Source organism: Physeter macrocephalus, unplaced genomic scaffold, assembly GCF_002837175.3.
Source record: "Physeter macrocephalus isolate SW-GA unplaced genomic scaffold, ASM283717v5 random_38, whole genome shotgun sequence".
Taxonomy (NCBI): Eukaryota; Metazoa; Chordata; class Mammalia; order Artiodactyla; family Physeteridae; genus Physeter; species Physeter macrocephalus.
Window position 1 is genome coordinate 151,931 of NW_021145323.1, and position 23,070 is coordinate 175,000.

The following is a 23,070-nucleotide window of genomic DNA, read 5'->3' on the forward strand; positions in this document are numbered from 1 at the left end:
GCATTGTTCCCCAGCTCTCCTCCCACAGATAACCCTGAGGCCTGGCTCAGGGAGGAAGAAGGAAAGGTGAAGCCTGTTCACGGCTCTTTTCCAGGCCCTGGACACACAAACCATCAAGTGTTCAGGCCAGCCAAAGGAGGCCTGAGAGGGCCAGAGAGCAGATCTGAATAGCAGACATCAGGCTCCTTCAAACTTTTCTTAACTCACGAAACTTTAAAGTAAAAGAAAATCTGTGCTCGGAAGGGCCCAGAGAGCACATCTAATCCAGCCCGTCCACGTTCAGAGGTGGAAACTGAGGCCCAGAGAAGTCTGCCACCCGCTCAAGGTCACACAGAGACAGGCACCAGAATCCAGGGGCCAGAGCAGATGGGAACACAAAGCCCACACACAGCGCACTGAACAGCAAGTGAAAGAAAGTTGGCTGTAGGAGGGTCTACGGTGGTGATTCCCAGCTGGTTTACATCCAGAATACTTTTCAATAAGACTCAAAATCTCACAGCTCCAGCCCCACCCCAGAGACTCTGTGCGCACCACAGGTGGCAGACCTTGGTGGAAATCACTGTATTGAGCTTTGCTTTCTGTAATTCATATTACAGAAACAATAAATATATTATTTTCTATTTTCCAAATAGAAGATGGCACTGTAAGTTTGAATAGGCTTTGCAAACTGTCATAGCACTTTCCCCCAAGATTCTAATGTGGGAACCTCAGAGGAAGGGAGCCCCCCTGTTCCCTCTTCCAGGCAGGGAGAATCCCTCCCCACCCCAAACAGCCATGGACTCACCTTGGCGTGGAGCTTCGTGATGTCAGGTCTCCGCTCAGAGAGGTTGAAAAGCTAGAAGGAGGAAAAGGAAGAGACTGTGAGAAGATTGGCCCTTTCTCTCTCCCTCTCTCTCTCTCCCCTCTCTCTCTCTCTCTCTTCCCTGCTGGAAATTCTACCTACATGACCATACATGGAGTCCTACCAGATACACACTGATGGACAGGAACTCAACTACAGGTTCTCAGGATAAAGAGGGAGAGAGAAACAAGTATGCAGACACCCAGCCACTCCCCTGGATGAGAGGACATCCTGAACTGAAGATGAGAAGGGGACAGAACCTGTCTCAGGTCCCACATGCCACCCCCAAGGTGGGCATCTCGCCACACTGAATGGAAATCCAGTAGTGTCAAACGATAAGCATTTGGCCATCTCTGGTTTCCTCTTCACATGTTGACTTCAGAAGCTCACCGCACGAAGATGTAACTGCTCTGTGGTCGGATGCCCTCCATAGGAGGGTGCAAACCGTGCTGGGTGGGCCCTCTCAGACCCGACACCCCTCTCCCAGCAGACACCCCCCAACACCTGACCACATCCCATGGGAATCCCCCAACCACTGGATTCCCTTCTCCACCTCTGAAAGAGGCGTGCAGAACTCCCCACATCCACCTCATGGTCTGGGAAACAAGACCCCTGTGATGTCGCCTGGGGAGAGAAGAGGACCGCAGGGTCTGGAACGGGCAAGACGCAGCAAAAACCCATGGAATCCTGGGCTCCTGAAACAGGGCAGGATCTTAGATGGCTTCTGGTCCACTCTTGAGGCCGTAAAGGAACACACTTTATGCCGTTAGCAATGGCTAACACTTCAGTGCCAGTGTCCACAGCCTGCCAGGCCGCACTAAGGGCTTTACATCTACCACCTGCCTTAATTCTCTTCACAACCATAGCGGTAAGTAGACCCATTTTACAGATGGAGATCCTAAGGCTTAATGAGGCTAAGTGCCAAGATCAGATAGTTGGTGAGAGCAGAGCAGCATTCCAACCCAGAACATTCTGATGTTTAAAGCCAGACTCTTAACAACGCCCAACATAGCTGATGGATGGGTCTCCGTAGAGGGCTGAATAGTATCCCACAAAAATTCACGTCCACGCGGAACTTCAGAATGTGACTTTATTTGGAAATAGGTCCTTTGCTGATGTAAGTAGTCAAGGATCTGGAGATGAGATCATCCTGGATTCAGGGTGGGCCCCAAATCCAATGACTGGTGTCCTTATAAGAAGAGGAGAGGACACACAGACACAGGAAATAAGGGAGGTCACATGATGACAGAAGGAGAGACTAGAGCAAGGCCACTACAAGCCAAGGAGCCACTAGACTGCTGGGAGCCCCCAGGAGATAGGAAGAGGCAAGGCAGGATTCTCCCCTGCAGGATTCAGAGGGAGCATATGGCCCCACTGACACCTTGATTTGGACTTCTAGCTTCCAGACTGTGAAAAAATTAATTTTGTTGTTTTAAGCCACCTAATTTGTGGTAATTTGTTACAGCAGCCCTAGGGACCTAATACAGCCCCTACACCCCGCCTCTGCTCAGACCTCCCAGGGCAGCCCCTCATGATGGTATGTCCAATCTGTGGGTCCAGCCCACAAGTACCTCCCTGTAAAGCAGGCCTGAGCGCTCCTCTGGGGCCAGGATAGATCCAATCCCCCAGGCCAGCCCTTCTGACATTAGAGACCATGGTGGGGGGTGGAGGGGACTTCCTCCACACTGGTTAGGAGATCCTCCTGTGCCAGGTATGATCCCAGTGTCAGCAACACCAGGTCTCTCAAGACACACTCTGCCACATCTCTGCCCTAAGACTGTTCAGAGGCACCAGTATGACACCTCTGCCACTTCCTGACTCTGTGACCTTAGACAAATACCCCACCTCTCTGTGTTCTCGAAAAACCTGCTTCCTAGGACTGTCGTGGTGCTAAATATGTGGAAAGGAGTTAGAACAGGGCCTGGCTCATCACCAGGGCTCAATAACGTGAGCTTTTACCGTTATTCTCTCCTCCTGGTCAACACACGTACATACATCCACACGCACACGCGCGTACCCACACGTACACGCACACAAACATACAAACCACACACACATACGTACAAACCACACACACATACATGGACAAGCGCGCGCACACGCACACACACACACACGCGCGCACACACACGACTTGGCTCCAGATGCTGCAGCCCAGCTGCAGAGACACTCCTTAGGGCCAAGGGCAGGTGAAGGCAGAGAAGAGGAAGAGCTGGCTCAGGGGCAGGTGGGACAAGACACCAGCAGGAGGAGGTGGCGAGCAGAAAGGACGGGGCACTGGACCAGCGGGCAAGGGGCCCCATCCTCACCAGGTAGTTGCCTCCATGTTTGGACTTGAGCATCTGGGCCACCTCACGGAGGTTGCTCCGGAAGTTCTCCTCATTGGCTGTGCTGGGGAAGGAGACAGCGATGATCCTCTCAGTGACATACACCAGGTCCAGCTCACAGCTGTCGTCCGCGGCCCGGCTCACACTCATGTTTCTGGGGATACAGGAGGCAGAGGCGGGTCCTGATCAGAATCCAGGCCCCCAGGACAAGGTCCAGGGATCTACACCCCCTACACACTATACGTGGCCCCCAAATCTAACCCAGGGGGCCTGGCTGCTCCCTGACCCAGAGCCAAGGCCAGAGGCTTTCCCTGGCAAGGCCAAAGCAGCCCACAAGCCCAGTCTGGGAGCGCCGGGGAGAACAGAGCTGGGCAGGAGCTGGCAAGGATCTCAGGCCATTTCAGAACCAAAGAGTGATGACACCCATCCTAGGTGCTCATCAGTCCTGTCGGCATTGCCTTCAACCTGTGATCCCAGAGGTCAGAGGTCAGAGCCAGGGCTGGAACCAGCCAGGGCCCGGGAGTCCAGCTCAGCCTCCTAATAGACTGTGGCCGCCTGGTCTGGCAGAAGTTTCTCGAAGGATCCCCGGACGGCTCCGGAAGAGGAAGGAGAGCCTGAACTGGGTCCTCTCACATCCTGGAGCTAGGCTTCTGTTGCCCTCCCCTTGCTCTGAGCTGTGGAGTGGGCGGGGAGGCCCCTCAGGAGCAGGGGCAGCTCAGGTGACATGCTCACCTGGGTTCCAGGTAAGCCAGACCACAGCACACATTCCAGCCCTCCCCAGAGGCAGGACAACTCCTGCCCTTTGTTCCCTGGCTCTCTCCCCACCTCTGGCAGCTCCCACTGTCCCGCAGGGATACTTCCTACCAGTGACCTCCATGATTTCTAAGGACTCAGGAAGCAGAGGGGGCTGCCGCAGCGGCAGGTGATCCCCAGACATCCCAGGGCCACCTGAGCTCCTCAGAGAGGCGGGGAGCCCTGGGCTGGGCACCGGGTGAGGGGAGGTGGGGTCTCACACCTTTACACCTCACCCAACTGCTCTTCCAAAGGAGGGTCCAGGGTGCCCACTGGGGAGCTGATGGGAAGGGGAAATGGGTCTCAGGACACTGGCATTCCATTCTGAAGCCCACCTGTAGTTTCTGGGGTCACATCACACCCCCCCCTTCTTACCCCATCACCCCAGCCTCCTAGGGTCCTGCTTCCCTTCTCTACCCAAGGTGGGCAACTCACACTTCATGTTGATAACCCTTCACTTCTGCGGGGTAAAGTTGGGACTGGGAGGGTAGCGGGAGGAATACCATGGGGTGTTTCAAAGTGACGGGGTGGCATGGGGGGGGTACAGCCCCGGGACACCACGAAACGGGACAGAATACAGATCGCCACCACAGTTAGCTCCGAGCCCAACTGTGTAGATGGGCCTTGGAAATAGGAGAGCCAAGGGTGACATACAGCTTCTCCGTGGTGGCAATGACAGGGACCAGGTAGCAGAGGGGCCAGTGCACTGGGAGCCCACTTTGAATTTGGCCTCTGAGTCCGGGTCTTTCCTTGTCCTGCCGCCTCTGGGGGTGGGGCTCCTACTCAAGGCAGAACAGCACCACCCCCTGGACAACCTCAGCATCGCACTCTGCACCCACCCACCCCAAGGTGATTCTCATCTGTAGGGGAGGAGGGGATCCTCTAAAGGGCCCCACCAGTCTCTGTGGACAGCTGGCAACTGGACGACAACCCACTGGGAGCTTCAGCTACACACCAGACCCTCTCTGACTGGCGGTCCAGATCCCTGGGGCCAGATTCTCACTCATCTCAGGAGCCTCAGGGGTGAGGGGGGAGTCAGAGAGGGAAGGGCCCAAGCCAAGAAACCAGAGAACCTGGACCCAGGAAAAAGAGACTCTGGATGAGCAAAGCACCTAGTCCCCTGTGCATCCCCTTCCCCCAGCCCCCACCAGCTCAGCCAGATGGAGAACCTTCCTTTTATAAATGACCCTCCAACATCAGAAACCTAGGCCCGTGGAGAAGAACGGGATCTAGCACAGGCCTCAGCGCCAGCCGCTCCTGAATGCAAACCCAAGTGCTGCCTCTTAGTGGTTGTGTGACCTTTACCAAATCGCCTCACCTCCCTGAGACTCAGTTTCTTCATCTGCCAAATGGGAATAAAATACTTACCTTGCAGGGTAGTTGCAAGGACTAGATGAGATCATGCAGGTAAATGAAGAATCCAGCTCAAGGACTGGCTTCAAGCTAAAACTTTTGAGTTTCCCAGTGGCATCTACCTGCATCCTCTCGCTGTGGCTTCCACGTCTGCCCGTGCTCCCTATCACGTGCTTTGTGACTTTGGTCTCGGAGACCCAGAGGCATGACTTGCTGGGAACACCCACAGTGACCTCACTGTCTGCACCCACCAGGTCCCCCATAGCCCAGGCATACCTGATGGGCTGGGGATGGGGCTGGACACTTGGCGTGACTCTGGTGGAGCTCTGGGAAAGAGAGGAGAGAAGCAGCGTTAGGGCAGTGGCCGGCTGGATGGCAGGAGAACAGCAGAGAGCTGTCCACGCGAGCAGTCAGGGCCACGGGGAAACACAGATTCCCTTCTCCTGCCGCTGCCAACATTCCAGCCCAGGCACCCTAAAGCCCAGCAACACAGCAACTCAAAGCCAACAGCGATCAATGCCAATCCCACATGAGCGCACCAGTGTGCCTGCGAGCCCCCGAGGGAAGGGCTCTGTTTCCTTTGGGCAAGGGAGAAATCCCAAATGCTGAGAAATGCACCACGCCGGGGCTGGTGCCACGTGCGCTGAGTACACACTCAATAAAACAGTTACTAAACTGATGGAAACGCATTTCACCTGGATTCTCTGGACATCAGACTAGTGACCCCAAGTGGAGAATAGAGATGGCAAACATGAAAGAAGGAAAGATGAGAGCGCCGGCCCCGCTCTGTCCAGCTCTGAACATTTCTCCTCTGACCACCAGCTGCCCACATTCCCCTCCTTTAAAGCAGCAACACTGGCTCCTTCAATCAAAAGTTTTGAGACAAGAAGCAGCCAGGCATGGTGTGTACCAACCAGGGCTAGGCAGCAAATCATGCTCCTAAGGACCCACTGTCCATTGTCTGTTACCCCCCTCACCCATTCCCATCTCCAGGGTTGTCGACTTGTACAAAATTAGGCAGATGGACCCAAGTCGGTGTCCAAAACATCCCAGGGCAACCCAAGAGCACAGTGATGAACGCGCAGGATCAGAGTCCCACAGCATCCTGCTGGGCAGCCTTGCATTACTTAACGCTCTGAGCCTCTATAATGTCACCAGTGAGATGGAACAATCCTTATGGGATTGCTTGAAGATTAAAGGGAATTATGCATATAAGGCTCTTAGACGCTCTTACCATTATTACTTCAAGTACAATTAAAAGGGTAGTTAGCAATACAGCCAAACATTCACCCCTACAGTAAAGCAAAACCCCGCGTCACCAGCTGCCACCATCCTTTCAGCCACCTCGCTCGATGCAGAATCGGACGTCCAACCTGCACATTCCCAGGCCCAGCCAGAGCCCTCTGAGCCCACTGGCACCTTCCAAACATCCCTGAACCTCCCCCAAACCGGCCTTTCCTGACCACCAAGTTGCATCTACCTCTTGGAGGAGACGGAACCACAATCCATCAAGGAGAGGAGAAACAGATGACCAGCAAGATTCACCCTCAGATTTCGGGCTGGACCACTGGGGTCCCAAGAAGAGGAGCCCCCTTCAGCCCTCTCCAGGCCACGCAGCGCCTACAAGGCAGGGGTGGGTGGGCTCTGAGGCCCAGCTCCCAGCTGAGCCCAAAGTCAGGGGAGCCCCGCTAAGAGGAGGACTCTCCACCCAGCCTCCCGTAAGAAGGCTGCGGCCAGAGTCCCCTCTGCCTGGGCCGCCGCCCAGCTCTGAACAGCTCAGCCTTGGAGGCAGCAGGAGGAGGAAACAGCCAAGGGGGGCTGTCAGGGTGGAAAGTTTCTCTGTCTCCCCAGCTCTCCTGGCCCTGAGGACTTGGGTTTGCATGAGTCAGGCTTGGGGAGCTGGGGGGTGCGAAGGCGGGGGCAGTAAGGAGGGGTTGAGTTGTGTTTGGTTTTCAAGACCCAAACCAGGCTGTTCCAAAACTACCCACTCAGAGGAACGCAGAAACCCAACACTTCATCCGTCTCCGTTTCGCTGGTCCCTGATGAGGAGCCGCTGACTCTCCCCAGGCCCTAGGCCCTGCTCCAGGCCCCAGGGCCACCCTGCTATAAATAGCCCCTCGGGTTCCATCTACTACAGATCCACAGCCATGTTTGGAGGAGGCTGCCACAGCTGCTTCTAACAACTGGAAGCCACAACCATAGCCAAGGCTGGAGGTGTGGCCGGGAACACGGGGCCAGGCCCAGGGAGCTCAGAGAGACAATGGGATATTGAGACGGGCTTGGCAGGGGGACTGCGGAGCGAGGCGAGCCGAGGGGAGCCAGGAGCCTCCACGGGCACAGGGGCAAGAGGGATGGACAGGGCAGGAGAGCCAGCTCCCGCTCGCTTCTCCACCCCCCTCCCCAATGTTACAACACTCCACATTCCTCAGCCTCCCCACCCCAAAAAACCAGGAAAGATAAATAAAAACTTGGCCCCAGCAGAGTCTGGCTATACTGCCTCCAGAGGTGATAAGACAAAGTCCAAGCCGGCTCTGCTTTGCCGGGCTTTGGTGTGTGTGTGTGGCGGGGGGGGGGGTGGCAGGGGAGGAAACTGCCCTGGACAGTGACCCCAGCACAGAGGACAGGGACGAACAGCTGGACAGTCATCCCCTGATGAATCACTGGGCTGCCCTCTAACTGACGGTGCTTCCTGTTTTCTGCAAAGTTTGGGGGCATGTGACACTCACTGGCAGAAAGCAGACGTGCACAGGTAACACGTCTGAGGGTGGGTGGAAAGTGTTACAGGGAGAACCGGAGAGCCAGAAATGGGTCGGGGGAGGGGGTGGAGCATGTGAGCAACACAACTTAACGCTCCAAGAAACACAGTGACCTCCCACATGCAGGGCTAGAGACTAGAGACGGGGCACCTTCGGCAGCTGCCTAATCACACAGGCCGTTTTCAAGAGGGAGGCTGTCCTCTCTGCTCCCCATCGTCACGTGCATTCTCTCATTCAGTGAACTTCACTGAGGGCCACCAGCTGTGCATGAGGTCCCTGACCTCAGAGAGCTTACATTCTATGAAGGAAGATACTCATCCACGAAGCCAGTGTAAGAAGCAGTCGCTTGGTCTCAATAACCAATCTGTAAAATGGGTACAGCACAGTCTTGTGTGATATACCTGCTCCACTTAGAGTCTCCAGGAAAAACTACCAGAGGGCTTTACAAAGAGTACTCTAAAGACTTTATTTTATATAGAAAAATAAGCTCTCTGTCTGCCTGTAATTCCATTCCTTTCCTCTCTGGGGCTGTCAAAGTCCTTTACCCACATGCTGTGAACTTCTTCCCTGCTCCACCCAAGACACAGATCAATAATAGGACTTTTGATCCAACTCCCTAGGCACCAAGATCTCTCCCTTATCATCATCACCAAAACACAGTCTCTCCTTTGCTTAAAGGACACTGTGAAAGGAAATTCCACAGCCTTCCTCAAACAGCGTCTTACTTCTCTTACTATCAGGCAGTTCTTCCTGGTATCTAACCCTCACCCTTCCCGCTGCAGATTAGGCCAACTCTGTTGGCTTTGGTCCTCACCGCAGGCGGGAGCTGCGGACCACCGCTCAGATGCTCCAGGGAAGCTCAAGATCTAGGACCCTCGGCTCCGTTTTTTGCCTTCTTCTTCCCCGCCATGTAGCAAGAGTGGGAACCCCAGGACCTGGGTGGGGTTGGTTTGGAGCAATGACTGTGTGGGAAGAGTCCTGCCTTCCTTTGAGGTTCATAGACCAAACACAACAGCTCTGGACCAAAAGAAAAGCTGTTTCCGGAGCCCAAGTCCCCAGGGGGCACAGTTGGGAGGAGGGTCTGGAAGCAACACCAGGGGCCATGTCAGGCAGGCAGAGATTGGTGACCAATCTACGTCAGGGGCCCTTCCCCACCCCTATGACTCCTCTGGGGGCTGTGGCCACCCCCTCCCCACCGCACCAGCCCCTCCAGCCACACCCCTTCCTCTCTCCTTCCTGCCCACCCGCCTGGATTTTTCCAAAACAAAGTGCGACACAGCACATCATCCACAAACTCTGCAACACACCAACCCCGTTGGAGGAAAACAGCCATTCCTGCCCTGTGAGTCCTGGGCTGCGGGCCAGAGACAGGAAAACAGCTCAACAAACAGGCACATTATCACAGCAGCAGGCCCAGAGCAGCAACCATGCCGCTTTGGAAACGGGTCTCCTCACCCGAGGCAGACTGCAGGAGAACCCAGTGGCTGGGGAGGGGACCCTGTGGTCACTCAACCTGGGACAGGTGTCCGGGATCCTCAAAAATTAGGTTTTCTCTCTTCCTTTGCGGTACTTGTGCCATTCTGGAATCTGCTCACTTGCTTAGCCTTTCATGAACTCCTTTAACTAAACTAACTAGACCAAAACTCATCTTGTCCCTTCTCCCATATCCAGGCAAGACACCACCCTTACCCACCCCGGCACGCACAGACACACACATTTTTATCCCAGATCAACAGAACTTTCTCCTAAAAAACCTCTCATTCCAACTAAGCGGCAACTTCTTTCTTCTCCAGGACCAAGGTCATACACACCCTTGCATCAAAAAGTTCTCCATGATGTCTAACTTCACTCTCTCTTGCTGTAGCCTTACTCTGTAGGATCTGTCTGGCCCAGGCTGGAGTTGTGGGGAGCAACTGCTCTAGGGCTCGGCTTATAAGAGTGTCCCGACCATTGGCTAAAAGGCTTGGTTCACACACCATCGCCCTGTCCCCTGGCCAAGGGTTGGGAGCCCTGGAAACACTAGATCCAGGCAGCAGTCCCAGGATGGGATGGAGAAGACATTCATTGAGTCAGTGAGCCCCTCCAAGCCTCTGTTTCCTCATCTATAAAATGGGGCCACAGCATCTGCCATAGCGGGATGTCACGGGGATCAAAAAATACCCAGCCAATAGGGACTTCCCTGGTGGTCCAGTGGTTAAGACTCCACGCTGCCACTTCAGGGGGCACGGGTTTGATCCCTAGTGGAGGAACTAAGATCCCACATGCTGCACAACACGGCCACACACACAAAATATATATATACCCAGCCCAGTTCCTGGCCCTTAGCCAAAACAACAGTAATAAAAATGGTTAACATTTATTGAGCACATCGTATACGCTTTGTGTGCATTAAGCTAGTTAATCTTTAGTAGCAGGCACACAAGAAAATTACTTTCTCCCCGTACCCCAGCCCCAGAAACATCACAAACTCGGACAAGGGTCCATCCCAGCATGTGTACTCCACGCCCGTGGGACCCGTGCGTACCTTGAACAGAGCCTTGCCCATTAATTTGAGAGGCATGTTTCTGCTCTTCCTGGCGGGGCCCTGTGTGGCCCGGGAGACACCTCCACCTTGCCGGGCTGGCCTTGCGGGGCTGGCCCAGGGCAATGTGACAGAGGTGGTGGGCTCACCACAGAAGTGTGCTGCCTGCAGCAGCCCAGCACCTCCCTCCGAGGCCCTCCCCACCATGGGTCAGGCAGCTGTCAGATGATAGGGCCTCATGCCATCAACAGCTCCCCCGTGCCAACCGCCAAAACCACTCCCTGTTCCTCTGCAGATCAGGGCAGGCGAGGATGGAGAGGCCAGCAGAGGGGCAAATTGTCAGAGAAGGGCAGGGAAAAAAGAGAAAGGTCCGACGTTGCCGGGCATCTGCCCCTGGGGTGGTGTGAGGACAAGCCCAGGCACGAGTTCGGCTCAAAGCAGGTCCCAGGAGAGCCCCTCTTCCCTTCGCTGGGGTCCTTCCACTTAAGGAGTTTGCCCATCGCCCTCCACCAAAACGGCAGGGCAGGAGGAGCCCGTGAGACCAACCAGCCCATGTTCCCACTCCCTCCTGAATCAATGGCATTTAGCCCATTTTCAAAGGCTTCTCCCTTCGAAGAAGCAGAGCCTGCGATTCCCCAGGGGCTGATGACCCTCCAAGAGCCCAGGAGTCCCTCTTCATCTCTGCCCCTAGTCCCTCTTGCTGCAGTGTTGCCCTGGTGACTGCTCACCACCCAGCGAGGCCTCGCACAGCAGCCTCTGTTCCCCTCCCTCCCCATCCTGCAGCAATAAGGTCTGCCTCAGTGACGGGCAAACCAACTCTGGATCCAGCTGGGCTGGAGGCTGAAGCCAAGACTACGGCCCAGTGTCTAAGTCGTGGCGGCTGCTCACCCTCCCAGCCCCTCTCCCCACTCCGGAATTGAGCTGGGCAGTTCTACAGAGGAGGCTGCGAGGGGCGCCCACCAAACAAGACAGGTGTTAGGCATCGTCCGCCTCCCCCATGCCCCGCGCCCCAGGGACTCGCGGCATCTTCCTCCTTCCCTTCCGAATACTTACATCTTCCTCAAGGCTTTTCCGTGTGTTTCCACCCCGGGAGGCTCCTTCTCCCTGGAGACAAATAAAAGGCAGTCAGAGAGGGGAGTCTAGGAAAGTCATCGAAAGGTACCAGGTCTTTCATCTGCTGGGTGTGGCAGTGGTGGGGGGTGAGGGCTTGGCAGAAGGGCCTGGGAGGAGGCTTGGTTGTTTGTGTAGCATTTCTTTGTCCACTAACGGCCCCTCAGACCCAACCATACCCTCTCATTTGTGTCTCTCCTGGGGGAGATATTATTATTCCCATTTCTGCAGATGAGAAAACTGAGGCACAGATAGGCTCAGGACTTGCTACAGTCTCACAAATAGAACCTTGGAGGAGTTGGGAGGTGAACCCAAGTCCTCCATCTCTGAGCCCATCACTCCGTGCCGGCCGTTGCCAGGAGACGCCTCTCAGCTGCCAGCCTCGGTTTCCCCACCACATGACCCACCCACATCCTTCCCTTCCTCCTGCACGCAGCCTTGAGGAAATCGTCTGTCTCTCTGCTAAGTCAGAAAGACGTGTTTGGAAAGATCTGCCTGGCTTTCTCACATTCTACATATCTAATAAAGAAGCCCACATTTAACCACGGGCCTCTCCCTCCCCATCTGCCTAGTTCCCCAGCAATCCATTTCCAAACACACAAGGGGATGCTCCGATATCCAGCTTTCGGTGCCACCCATGTCTCCATCCTTCCCCCAAGTTCCCCAAATCTACTCCAGAAGGGTGTCCTCAAACACGTCTGTTCATTTTCCCCCCAATCTTCCTTATGCTCTCCCGGCCTCCCCAGGCGCTCACCCGCCCTACCTGCTGTCACTCACCGTGTCCACTACATTCTTTGGAGCAGTTTCAGTGTTGACGGGCTGTGGGTAGAGGGAGAAAACAGCATGAGGCCTCAGGGCAAACATCCCCAGGTTGGCTCTCTCCCCGGGGCTGGTGGCCGTGATGGGTAGAAGGCCTCCTGAGAGAGCACCCATGGTGCCAACCCAAGACTCAGACATAATGTGCTGACCCCAAGCTTGCGGGGCAGAGTCTGGAAAATGAAAGACAATCCTATTGGTCCTAGAACCATCCAGCTTGACAAACCTCACGAAGGCCCCTAACTCCGACAGCCACCGACCCCTCGAAACGGAACAAGGAGCGAGTAAGCGACTCTTGTTCCTACCTGCCAGGCATGTGTGCCTACGCCAGCCACTTCATTTATTCACAAGAACCCAGTGAGGTAAGTACTATTACTACCTTTGAGGCCCACTTTATAAATAAAGAGAAATTAGATGAGTGGACCAAAGCTATTGACTACTAAGGGGGACAGAAGGGTTGGAACCCCATCTTGGGTCTCTACACTTCATGCCGTGTGAAACCACAGCAGCCCCGGATACCAGGCCTGCCAGAGTCTTCATGCTTCGGTGGGCTTTCAAGGGCCATCCCCACCTTTGGCCCTGCCCCCTTGCAGACCTTAATTTCCTTGCCCCAAAACTCTCTTCCATCCAGACCCCTTGCTATTCCCACATTCGGGCTTTTGTTTGCGGAGCAGCTTCTCCTCTTTTCTTACTAGCTCTCCTCCTCCATGAAGCCCTCCCTGAACACTCCAGCAAAGGGGGTCTCTCTCTCCCACCTCAGAACTCCAGTAAGCCTTACTGTCTGAGCTACTTATCTGGTCCTCAGCATGTGAATAATCTCATTGTGGCAATATGTCTAATTCCCCAGCTCTTGTTTTATTTTTATTTGTGATTCTTATCCCACCTGACTCCGAAACAGATTCAAAGCAGCATTTTTACCAACTGAGTTGCCATAGCCCTCGGGCCGGAGACTGTGCTGTATGTGTAGCAAGCGTCAGTAAACACCCGTGGACTGATCCTGTCATCCGGGTGCCATCCTTCCCTTGCGCAGACCAACTTCCTACTAAAGGCATCCTGAAACGTGGGCTCCTTGGACTCCCCCATAATGAGAGAGAAACTTCCCATTCCGGGGCCACCTCCTGACCACGGTCTCCAGGGCTCCACTTCCAACTCAGTGATGTGGTTAGAGGGGCCCTTGAATCACACAGATGGACATGGACATGAATGTCAAGGTCATGGAAACAAGCCTTTGCTGAGATGACTGTGCACCAGGCGTAGACAGTGGGTCTCTGAATAGGAAACACCTGCCTCAACCCCATCCCGGGACCTGAGGGTGAGCCGTTCATGTCTGAAGACAGGGGAGTGGACAGAGTGACCTCTGAAATGTTCTGGCATCTGGGAGGAGGACTTGGCTAAGATAGGGATGGAGGAAGGAAGTGGGCTGAGCTGAAGGCAGTAGGGCTCTTTCTAAAAACGCCCAGGCTTTCCCCCTACTGCCTGGGAGACAAGAGACTGAGGCCAAAACTTCTTTCCAGGTGGATGAAACCCCCTGTGTAGTTCAGGGTCAAGGCAGCTTGGGAGGGTTGAGGGACGACACAGTCCAGGAACGGAGCGGGAGCTGGGCAGTCGTATCAGCCAGCCCCTCCCAGCCCCCCTCCAGGTGGGCCCACCTGGAGTCTGTGGATGGCTCTGCAAGGGGAGTCAAGATGCCACATTCTGTCCCCACCCAGCCCAGCCCTAATCCTCACCTAGCCAGCCCCCAGAACCCCATTCCTGAGCCACAGGCCACCGGGCAGGAGGCAAATGAGCCCACAGGAAATCCCCTGGGATCCCTTCCCCAGACTGAGCTCTAGGAGCTGCCTGACAAGCAGGACCAGGGTCTCCCCTCAGCCTCCAACCACCACCCGGCCCCACCCAGGGGAGTCCTCTGCAGCAGTGCCAGCCTGCCCCAGCCCTCTGAGCCTCCACCCATCTCTTCTGGTCCAGGGCTCTGTAATGCTCTCCTGGAGACCATGCCCTGGGCAGAACGGGCCAACTGCCCCCGCTCTGAGCTGCTCTGGCTTTCTGTGGGGAGGAGAAGGCCTAGAGGGCAGATCACAGGGACCTTCTGCGTGCAGAGTCTACACAACAGGACTGACTCTGAACCCAGACCTCCCAGTTCCAAAGCCCTCACTCTTCACAGTCTATATAATCAGCCTCCCTGACTGGGGGGGAGGTCAGAAAGTTCAGAAATGGGATGAGATGGAGCAACCGGAGACAAGAGTACCTGCCCCAGGCCCATTACAGGCCCTGAAGAGCCCCTCGTCCTGCTCGGCGGAAAGCCTCCCAAGAGACCCCCACGGGGCAGAGCAGAGTGAGAGGCGGGGGTCTCAAACTTTAGTGTGCCTCCCAGTCACCTGGAGGGCTGTTGACGGACACACGGGTGGCTGGGCCCTCGCCAGAGGGTCGGATCCAGTCCCTAGAGAGGGACTCAAGAAGGTGCATTTCTGGGCTTCCCTGGTGGCCCAGTGGTTGAGAGTCCTCCTGCCGATGCAGGGGACACAGGCTAGTGCCCCGATCCGGGAGGATCCCACATGCCGCGGAGCGGCTGGGCCCATGAGCCATGGCCGCTGAGCCTGCGCGTCCAGAGCCTGTGCTCCGCAATGGGAGGGGCCACAACAGTGAGAGGCCCGCTCCACAACGGTGAGAGGCCCGCGGACCGCAAAAAAAAAAAAGAATGTGCATTTCTAACAGATTTCCAGGTCTGGGGATGACACTTTGAAAACCACTGGTCTAGTCTGACAGCACTGGCAGCAGACGGCTGGGCCACGTCCTGACTCTCTCTGCTACTAATTCTGTGACCTCAAGCAGGTCACTCTGTCTTTGCTGCTCTTCAGCAGGAAGGCATGGTCCTCTTTTGTGAGAAGCAAATGAGAAGAAGCACAGAAAGCACTTAGAACGGGGCCTGGCACTTAGGAAGCTCTCAATAAATGTGAGCTGTTATTTATCAGCTCCGACTGCACAGGTCCAAGGCCAGGCCCTCTCCCAGCCCACCCTGCCCCACCTTGCCCCACCTTGACCCTCCTGCCCTGTCCCTCCTGGGTCTGACACAAGGCAGACCAGGGAGTCAACATTAGAAACCACAGGCCTCAGCAGGGCAAGAGAAACTTCTCTCCCTGCCAGCAATCATCCGAGCACCAGCCCCTCTGCTCCCACCCCTCCCCCACACCAGCTGGAGGCCAGCCACAGGGCCAGCCATCAGACGCCTGCCATCAACGTACTGGTGGAGAGGCCTTCTGAGGAGCTAAAAATTTCCAAAAACCCCTTCCAACCTCAACACCCAGTGTTTTCCTGCAGTGTTTGCAAACACAGCCCAGCAGGCATGCTGCGCTCCCCACCCCTCCTTTCCACCCCAGTCCTCCTGGGATTGAAGTCCTGGTTCTCTGCTTTCCATGCACTGCCAGCTCTGGGGCTACTGGGAATGAAAAAGGCAAGGGAACTCATCACGGGGCGGGGTGGGGGTGGGTGTTCTCCCGCTGCCCCTGCCCTAGGCCCTGCAGGGAAGCTTGGGTATACTAGGGAAAGCTCCCAGGCCATCAGGGCTGTGGTCTCCCGAGGCCACAGCCCCAGAGTTCCAGTGGCTGGCAGAGACCCACTAAGCCTCGGCTGTCACCCTATCATCAGCACGGAAACATACACACACACACACACACCATCTTTGCACACCACTCCTCAGACACCATCTCCTCCCTCCCCATTTCACAGATGGGGAAACTGAGGTACTGAGAGGTGCAGGTATGACTCGCCCAGCCTCTCACAGTGAGGTGCATGGAAGGACTCAGGTGGGCACCCAGGTTTTATAAAGCTCATCACTGAGCTCACCCACTGCCCCTCACCCCAATCCCCAGCCAGCCTGTAGGGAGGGTTAGCTCTTGGCTCTTGGTTGGCAGACTCTGATCTTCCTTCTTCCTCAGACTCAGCTTTAGAAGCAGATGGAACCCAGACAAGGATGGCCCCTCCCCACCTGGCCCCTCCCCCTGTCCAATCCCAAGACAAACCCAGGCTTTCCAAAGCTGAGGGTAGCCAAATCACTGCCCCACCAGGGGTCTTCCAGAATGCTTCTTGCTCCCAAGCAGGGCAACTCGAACCCAGCTCAGGAGCAGGTGGCAGAGTTTAGACCTGGTGCCACTTGACGGCCAAGTCTTGCTATCTGTGGAGCACTCTGCTCTGGGGCCTCAGACTCGGGAGTCTGGAGCAAGGGAAGGACTCGAGGGAGGCTCTTAGGGCAGAAAATTTAAGGAGGCATTTAGTCTCAGGATGCACAACCCTGAGAGCAATACCTTCTCCAATTTTGCACCACAGGTGCCTCACTTGCCTTACCTCTTCCTGGCCCTGGTCTGGAGGTGCATTTTCATAACGTTGCTGCAGTACCAACCATTACTCAGCAGGTACTAATGATGCCTTGGGCTTAACACTGGGCTCTTTGCTTTCACAATCATCATCCCTCATAACCAATGCTCACAAGGCAAGCATTATCCCATTTTACAGGTGAGGAAACTGAGGGCCCGAGAGATTAAATAACCTGGCCAAGGTCACACAGCCTGTAGATAAGGACAGCTGGTATTTGATGCCGCTCCTTACATCCCCCTCATGCTCCGTCTCTTCTCCCCGGCCATAATCTTCATTCAGTTCCTCTTACTCCTAATCAACTGCCCTCCTGTTGGGAACAAGCTTTCTGCGGCTTAAAGACTAATTGTCTCAGGTCCTCAGGAGGAAAAGGCTTCTTCAATGCACTTCCAGAGGAAGAGGAGGAAATGGGCTGCAATAGGAGAGACTGGGACCAGACATCAGAGAGAACTTCCTGAATGTGAGGGGCTGTGAACCACAGTGTGGATAAGGGAAGCTGCACATCCTTTCCTCAAGTTTTGGGGTTTTTTTTTTTTTCCAAAAAAAGACATGCATGCCCTCTCCATGCGTTTACCCACCCCCAGCGGTGTGGGCCTGAGTGGGGGCCGGTCTGCAGAGGCCGAGGTGGCTGTGGGATGACCGCCTGGAGGTTCACGCAGTAGGACATTTCGGTGGCCTGCAGGGAGGGTGAGCTGGGAAAAAAATGTATCTGTGGGCTGCTGTTTTGGAGGAAGGAAAAGGCAGAGGGCCATAGCGGGTGGGGGGAGGTGCCCAAGCCCTGGACTATGGGGAGGGGGGCCGGCGCAGAATGCGGACTCAGCCTCCAGAGGAACATTCCGTCCAGAAATTCCTCACACCCTCCCCCCTTCCACCCCTCCAGCTCTCTCCACTCTTGCCCCCTGGGAGGCCTGGAATCCGGGCAGTTTTTCAGGACAAAAAGACCCCATGACATCACATCTACTGCCACTGGACAGACGGACTGCGAGGTCAGGGCCAGCGCTGCCAGCCTGTCAGGAGGGGAAGGGAGCTGGCAAAGGAGCGGGGGGGCGGGCTGGGGTGTCCTCAGCCCCAGCACCCAGAGCACGATATTCTAGGCTCACTCGTTCTCAAAATAGAACCCTAAGCAGATGAAGAGAGGAAACTGAAAGCCAAAGGGAAGGGCAGGGAAGCACCATTAACGGGGCACTTAGAGGGGGTGTGGCTGGGAGGGCACATAGCAGACCCCACAGCCAGTCGGGGGACCAGCACCTTGGTAACAACAAAAACACACAGCAGAGGCAGCAGGGAAGCACTCTGAATGAGGAAAAACTGAGTTTCCGGGGAGGCTGGCGAGCTCCACGTGAGCGCAGGTCAGCCCCTCGCCCCATGTTATTTCCCAGCATCCCCGGAAGGGAGAGCTTCAACACGGAGCACAAAGGGCTGGAGAGAGGGCACCGGCAGCCCAGGTCCCGTGAGTGTTTGGGGGAAGTCGCTCCAGGGGCCACATCCTCTCCCAGGCAGGCCGAGGCCACCAGAGTAAAAGAACAGGCTGGATGTGATTAAATGGAACATGACGCCTGATTTTCCCTGCACCCCCAGGGAGGGGACTGGGCAAGCCCACTCCTGTCCTCAGGGCCCCCCACAATTCACCCCGAGGGACCCAGCACCTGACTCCAGGCTGCTGAGGCTAGGCAACTGCGGACTCCCCCCGACACACACCCTGTCCTGCTGGAACATTTCTCACACCTTCCTGCCACGCTCCCCTCCCCGAGGATGCTGTTCTCCTCCCTCCCAGCCGGGGCACTCAGAGTCTGTGCCTCCCCAGGCCCTTCCTCCATAGGCCCCTCTGGCCGCCCTTGCACAAATCCTCCACCCCATGCTGAGCATCTGCACCAGCCTCCTGTCCGGTCTACCCAGCCCTCCTCCTGGCAGCCCCCTCTCCACCGAGCCACACCCCGCCGCTGGCAGCAGACTCCCACTCTCAAAGCCTGCTTTGGGTCACTTCCCCACTCAAGGACCCACAATGGCCCTTAGTGCTCGGCTCATCAAGTTCAAGTTTCCCAACCTGGCTTCTGGATTCCTCCCTTATCTGGCCGCCTCTTCCTCTTCCTCCGGTAGATTCCACTGCCTTCCCCCCTCCCCCATCTGCAGACTCTGCTCCCATCTCATCGCTCTCCACCACCATGCCACACTACTCCTGCCTCCATTCCCACGCTCAGGCTCTTCCCACAGGCACCCCAGCCAGGCCCACCAAGGTGAGACAAGATTGCCTGGCCCCTCATCCCCCCAGCGAGGGCACTGGATTTGCTCCGGCCCCCATCAGCCTTGGTCATTTGCACCAAGGCCCTACCCCTTCTCTGTTCCAGCCCTGCCACCTTCTGGAAGGCCCTCTCTCCTTCCCTCCTCTCTTCCATTTGCTCAAATCTTAACCTGGACTTGGAACAGCAGGCAGACTTCCTCAACCAGCGCAGCACAGACGGACTGCAGCCCACCCTGGGCCCCAACGCCGCCTCCAGTCAGAACCCCCGAGGAGGGCACTAATTCATTTCCACCGCAGAGTTCTCTCTCTCTCTCTCCCCCACGCTGAACAGGGCCCCTGGACGGCAGGGCCCTTCACCCAACTGGGGCCTCTCCCAGTGGGGGTCAAAGGGGAGGTGGTAAGCATATTCAGAGGTGCCTTGACCTCTGGGGACCATGTCCCTTCACAGCCCAGCTTAAGGGTGGGACCTCAGTGGGCCCTGAGGACTTCTACCTAAGCTCCCCCCAGGGAGGGAAACTCCCATCTGCACCCTAATAGGCGTCAGTGAGTATGTGTTCCAGTGACAGCAACTCCCTTAGACAGTCCCAACGGGCCTTTTTAGTGTTAGAAAGCTCCTCTTTACATCCAAGTCTCCCCCTCTTTATGAGACCCTCCACCTACGAGAGCAACAGAAAGGAAGCCAGCTTGTCCTTCAAGACGTTCTCTCTCCCATTCTGCACCTGCCCGTATTCTCCCTCTCCAGACTAAGCAGTCTAGGTGGTGCACAAACTGGATTTCCAACCTCCCTCATCACTCTTGGAATCAAGACTCTCTCGGGCTCATTTCTCCTGGCATTGTTCCATTTTCCAGAATCTCCCAAAGATGGCCACCCATGGCCCCCTCAGTGCCCTCGGATGAAATGCATCAGGGCTGGGAGTTCGAATGAACTAAAGCAACTTTTGGCCACTCTCCCTGATGGAGAGCAAGATGGCAGTGCCAGGCTGCGGGGCTCCACGTGCTTCTCTGGTCCCTTCTCTTCTTCCATGAGGCAGCGTGATGCCTCCTCGCCCCAGGGAGGCACCTTGAGAAAGTCATTTGAAAATCTCAGGACCACCACCTCACAACCATTAGGATGGCTACTATTAAAAAAAAAAAAGAAAGAAAAGAAAAAGAAGAGGAGAGGAGAGGAGACAAGACAAGCGAAAAGAAGAGCGTTTTGGCAAAGATGTGGAGAAATTAGAGCCTCTGTGCGCTACTGGTGGGAACATAAGATGGTACAGCCGCTGTGGGAAACAGTATGTTCCTCCGAAAAAATCAAAAACAGAATTACTATATAATCCAGCAATTCAACTTTTCAGTATATATACGCGAAGTGACTGAAAGCAGGGACTCGAAGAGATATTTACACACGCATGTTCATAGCAGCATCATTCACAGTAACTAAAACGTGGAAATAACCCAGGTGTCCATCGACAGACGAACGAATCAGTAAAATGTGGTATATACACACATTGGAACATTATTCAGCCTTAAAAAGGAAGGACATTCTGACACATGCTACAACGTGGATGAACCTTGAGGACATTATGCTAGGTGTAATAAGACAGTCACAAAAGGACAAATATTGTATGAATCCACTTACATGAGGTACGTGGTATATACACACATTGGAACATTATTCAGCCTTAAAAAGGAAGGACATTCTGACACATGCTACAACGTGGATGAACCTTGAGGACATTATGCTAGGTGTAATAAGACAGTCACAAAAGGACAAATATTGTATGAATCCACTTACATGAGGTACCTGAGTAGTCAGATTCACAGAGATAGAAAGTAGAGGGGTGGTTCGCAGGGACTGGGGCGTTCTTATTTAATGGGTGCAGAGTTTTTTGTTTTACAAGATGAAAAGCCTTCTGGAGGTGGATGGTGGTGATTGTTGTGCCGTGAAATGGATGCATTTACTCCACTGACTGTGCACTCAGAAATGGTTAAGATGGTCATTTTTATGATATGTGTATTTTACCATCACTTTTGAAGTGAATTAGAGCAAAAAGAAAAATCCCAGGGCCTCCGTTTCCTCCCCTGGGAAAGAGCAGGCTTTGACTAGATGGCCTCCAGTCCTCTCACTCCTACAGCTCCGTGCCTACTGCACCTCCACCTGCCTTCCAGAAGCCCTGGCACTCAGCAGAAAAGAACCTTGCAGCCCCAGCATGAGAACAGTCCTGGCACAAGGCAGGCGTCCGGGAGATGTTTGTTGGTAGGATGGATGGCAGATAGATGAGATGGATAGACCTGCCCCTAAATCCCAGGCCCGCTGGCAAATGGAGAAGCCAGCTCGTGGCTGGCACTGTTTAGAAGCAGAAATCCAGGAGAAGCCCGCTTGGCAATATCAGTTATTTACATCAGCAGCAAGTACTGAGGGTATCGGGGAGAAAGCAGGCCCAGGAATCCAAAACCCCAGTCCTGACCCCAGCCCTTGCCACCGCTGCATGGCTGTGAATCAGTCACCTGGCCTTTCTGAGCCCCACTTTGCTCCTCTCCCCAGGAAGGGCTCACACCTGTCCAGACCTCCGCACAAGTCGCTGTGGGCTCGGGGTGGCCCGGTGTCAGGGTAAGGGTTCTGAAAACCGCAGCCGCTGTGCAAGCCAGTCACGTTTGTCATTATTATGGTTACGAGTGTGGACCATACTGAGTCGAAATCCCAGTGTCCCCTTCAAATAGCTCTGTGGCCTTAGGCCTCATCTGTGTTCCTCATCTGAGACATTGGGATAATCACAGCACCTCCCTCACTGCATTACTGTGAAGGATAAATGAGTTTATTTTTGTACAACTTTCACAACAAAGGTCTGCAAAGAAAGTTCCATACAAGGGTTAACTTTTCGTTATTGCTCTGATTACTATTATAGGTGAAACCAGCCTGGCATTCCCATTCCACATCCACCTCCTCCACCGCAGACTCTCCACCCCACCTGCGACTCAATGGGTTTCGTTCCACAGGACATTTCAAGCATCTGCCACGGGGCTGGCCTGCGGAGGAGAAGCAGTGCCCACACGGCTCTCACCCCGCCCAGGTCTCCTGGGTGCCAGGCCGTGCGTGCAGAAGGGCTCATATCTGGCCCACCTGGGTGGCCACTCCACTTGGCCATCACCCTTGGGAAATTCCTTTTGACTCTTATTTTTCAGAAGTTGAGAAAAGCTGCTTCAGAGCTTTCCAAGGATCAGGAGCGTCCATGGCAAACACACCCTCACCCCTCTCCATCCTGCCCCCGCCAGCAGACCTCACAGGAGGGAGGTGACCCTAGGAGCCTTCTACCCAAGGCCTTGGGCAACATCTGTTAAGTAAGACGAAAACATGGGTTGAAGATTAAGCCACTCTGCCCTGGCTGGCCTGGCTCGGGCTGGAAAATGTGTTTGGCTGGCAGGGCACAGAGGCTGGCAGAAATCTTGGGCCCAGGGATGAGTGGTCCCAATCCCAGGGGGGTAGGACTGAAGTACAAATATTGTATGAATCCACTTACATGAGGTACCTGAGTAGTCAGATTCACAGAGATAGAAAGTAGAGGGGTGGTTCGCAGGGACTGGGGCGTTATTATTTAATGGGTGCAGAGTTTTTTGTTTTACAAGATGAAAAGCCTTCTGGAGGTGGATGGTGGTGATTGTTGTGCCGTGAAATGGATGCATTTACTCCACTGACTGTGCACTCAGAAATGGTTAAGATGGTCATTTTTATGATATGTGTATTTTACCATCACTTTTGAAGTGAATTAGAGCAAAAAGAAAAATCCCAGGGCCTCCGTTTCCTCCCCTGGGAAAGAGCAGGCTTTGACTAGATGGCCTCCAGTCCTCTCACTCCTACAGCTCCGTGCCTACTGCACCTCCACCTGCCTTCCAGAAGCCCTGGCACTCAGCAGAAAAGAACCTTGCAGCCCCAGCATGAGAACAGTCCTGGCACAAGGCAGGCGTCCGGG

The 23,070-nt window shown here is 55.0% G+C and overlaps 1 protein-coding gene across 11 annotated transcripts in view; it reads right to left on the minus strand.

Moving 5' to 3' along the window:
- TNS1 (tensin 1) overlaps positions 1-12,565 on the minus strand; it is a 103,783-nt gene extending 91,218 nt beyond the window's left edge. For 4 of the 11 annotated variants that reach the window (XM_028483482.2, XM_028483479.2, XM_028483481.2 and 1 more), the window contains exons 1-5: positions 12,478-12,564; positions 11,644-11,694; positions 5,590-5,639; positions 3,151-3,322; positions 785-835 (exon numbers count right to left, since the gene is read on the minus strand). In XM_028483482.2, coding sequence (XP_028339283.1) covers positions 785-835; positions 3,151-3,322; positions 5,590-5,639; positions 11,644-11,694; positions 12,478-12,564 — 411 coding nt within the window. Of the gene's footprint in view, positions 1-784; positions 836-3,150; positions 3,323-5,589; positions 5,640-6,793; positions 6,901-10,593; positions 10,716-11,643; positions 11,695-12,477 lie in introns of those variants that run through there. The other 7 variants (XM_028483480.2, XM_028483478.2, XM_028483475.2 and 4 more) reach the window with 5 other exon arrangements.
- Between the last annotated feature and the right edge of the window lie 10,505 nt (positions 12,566-23,070).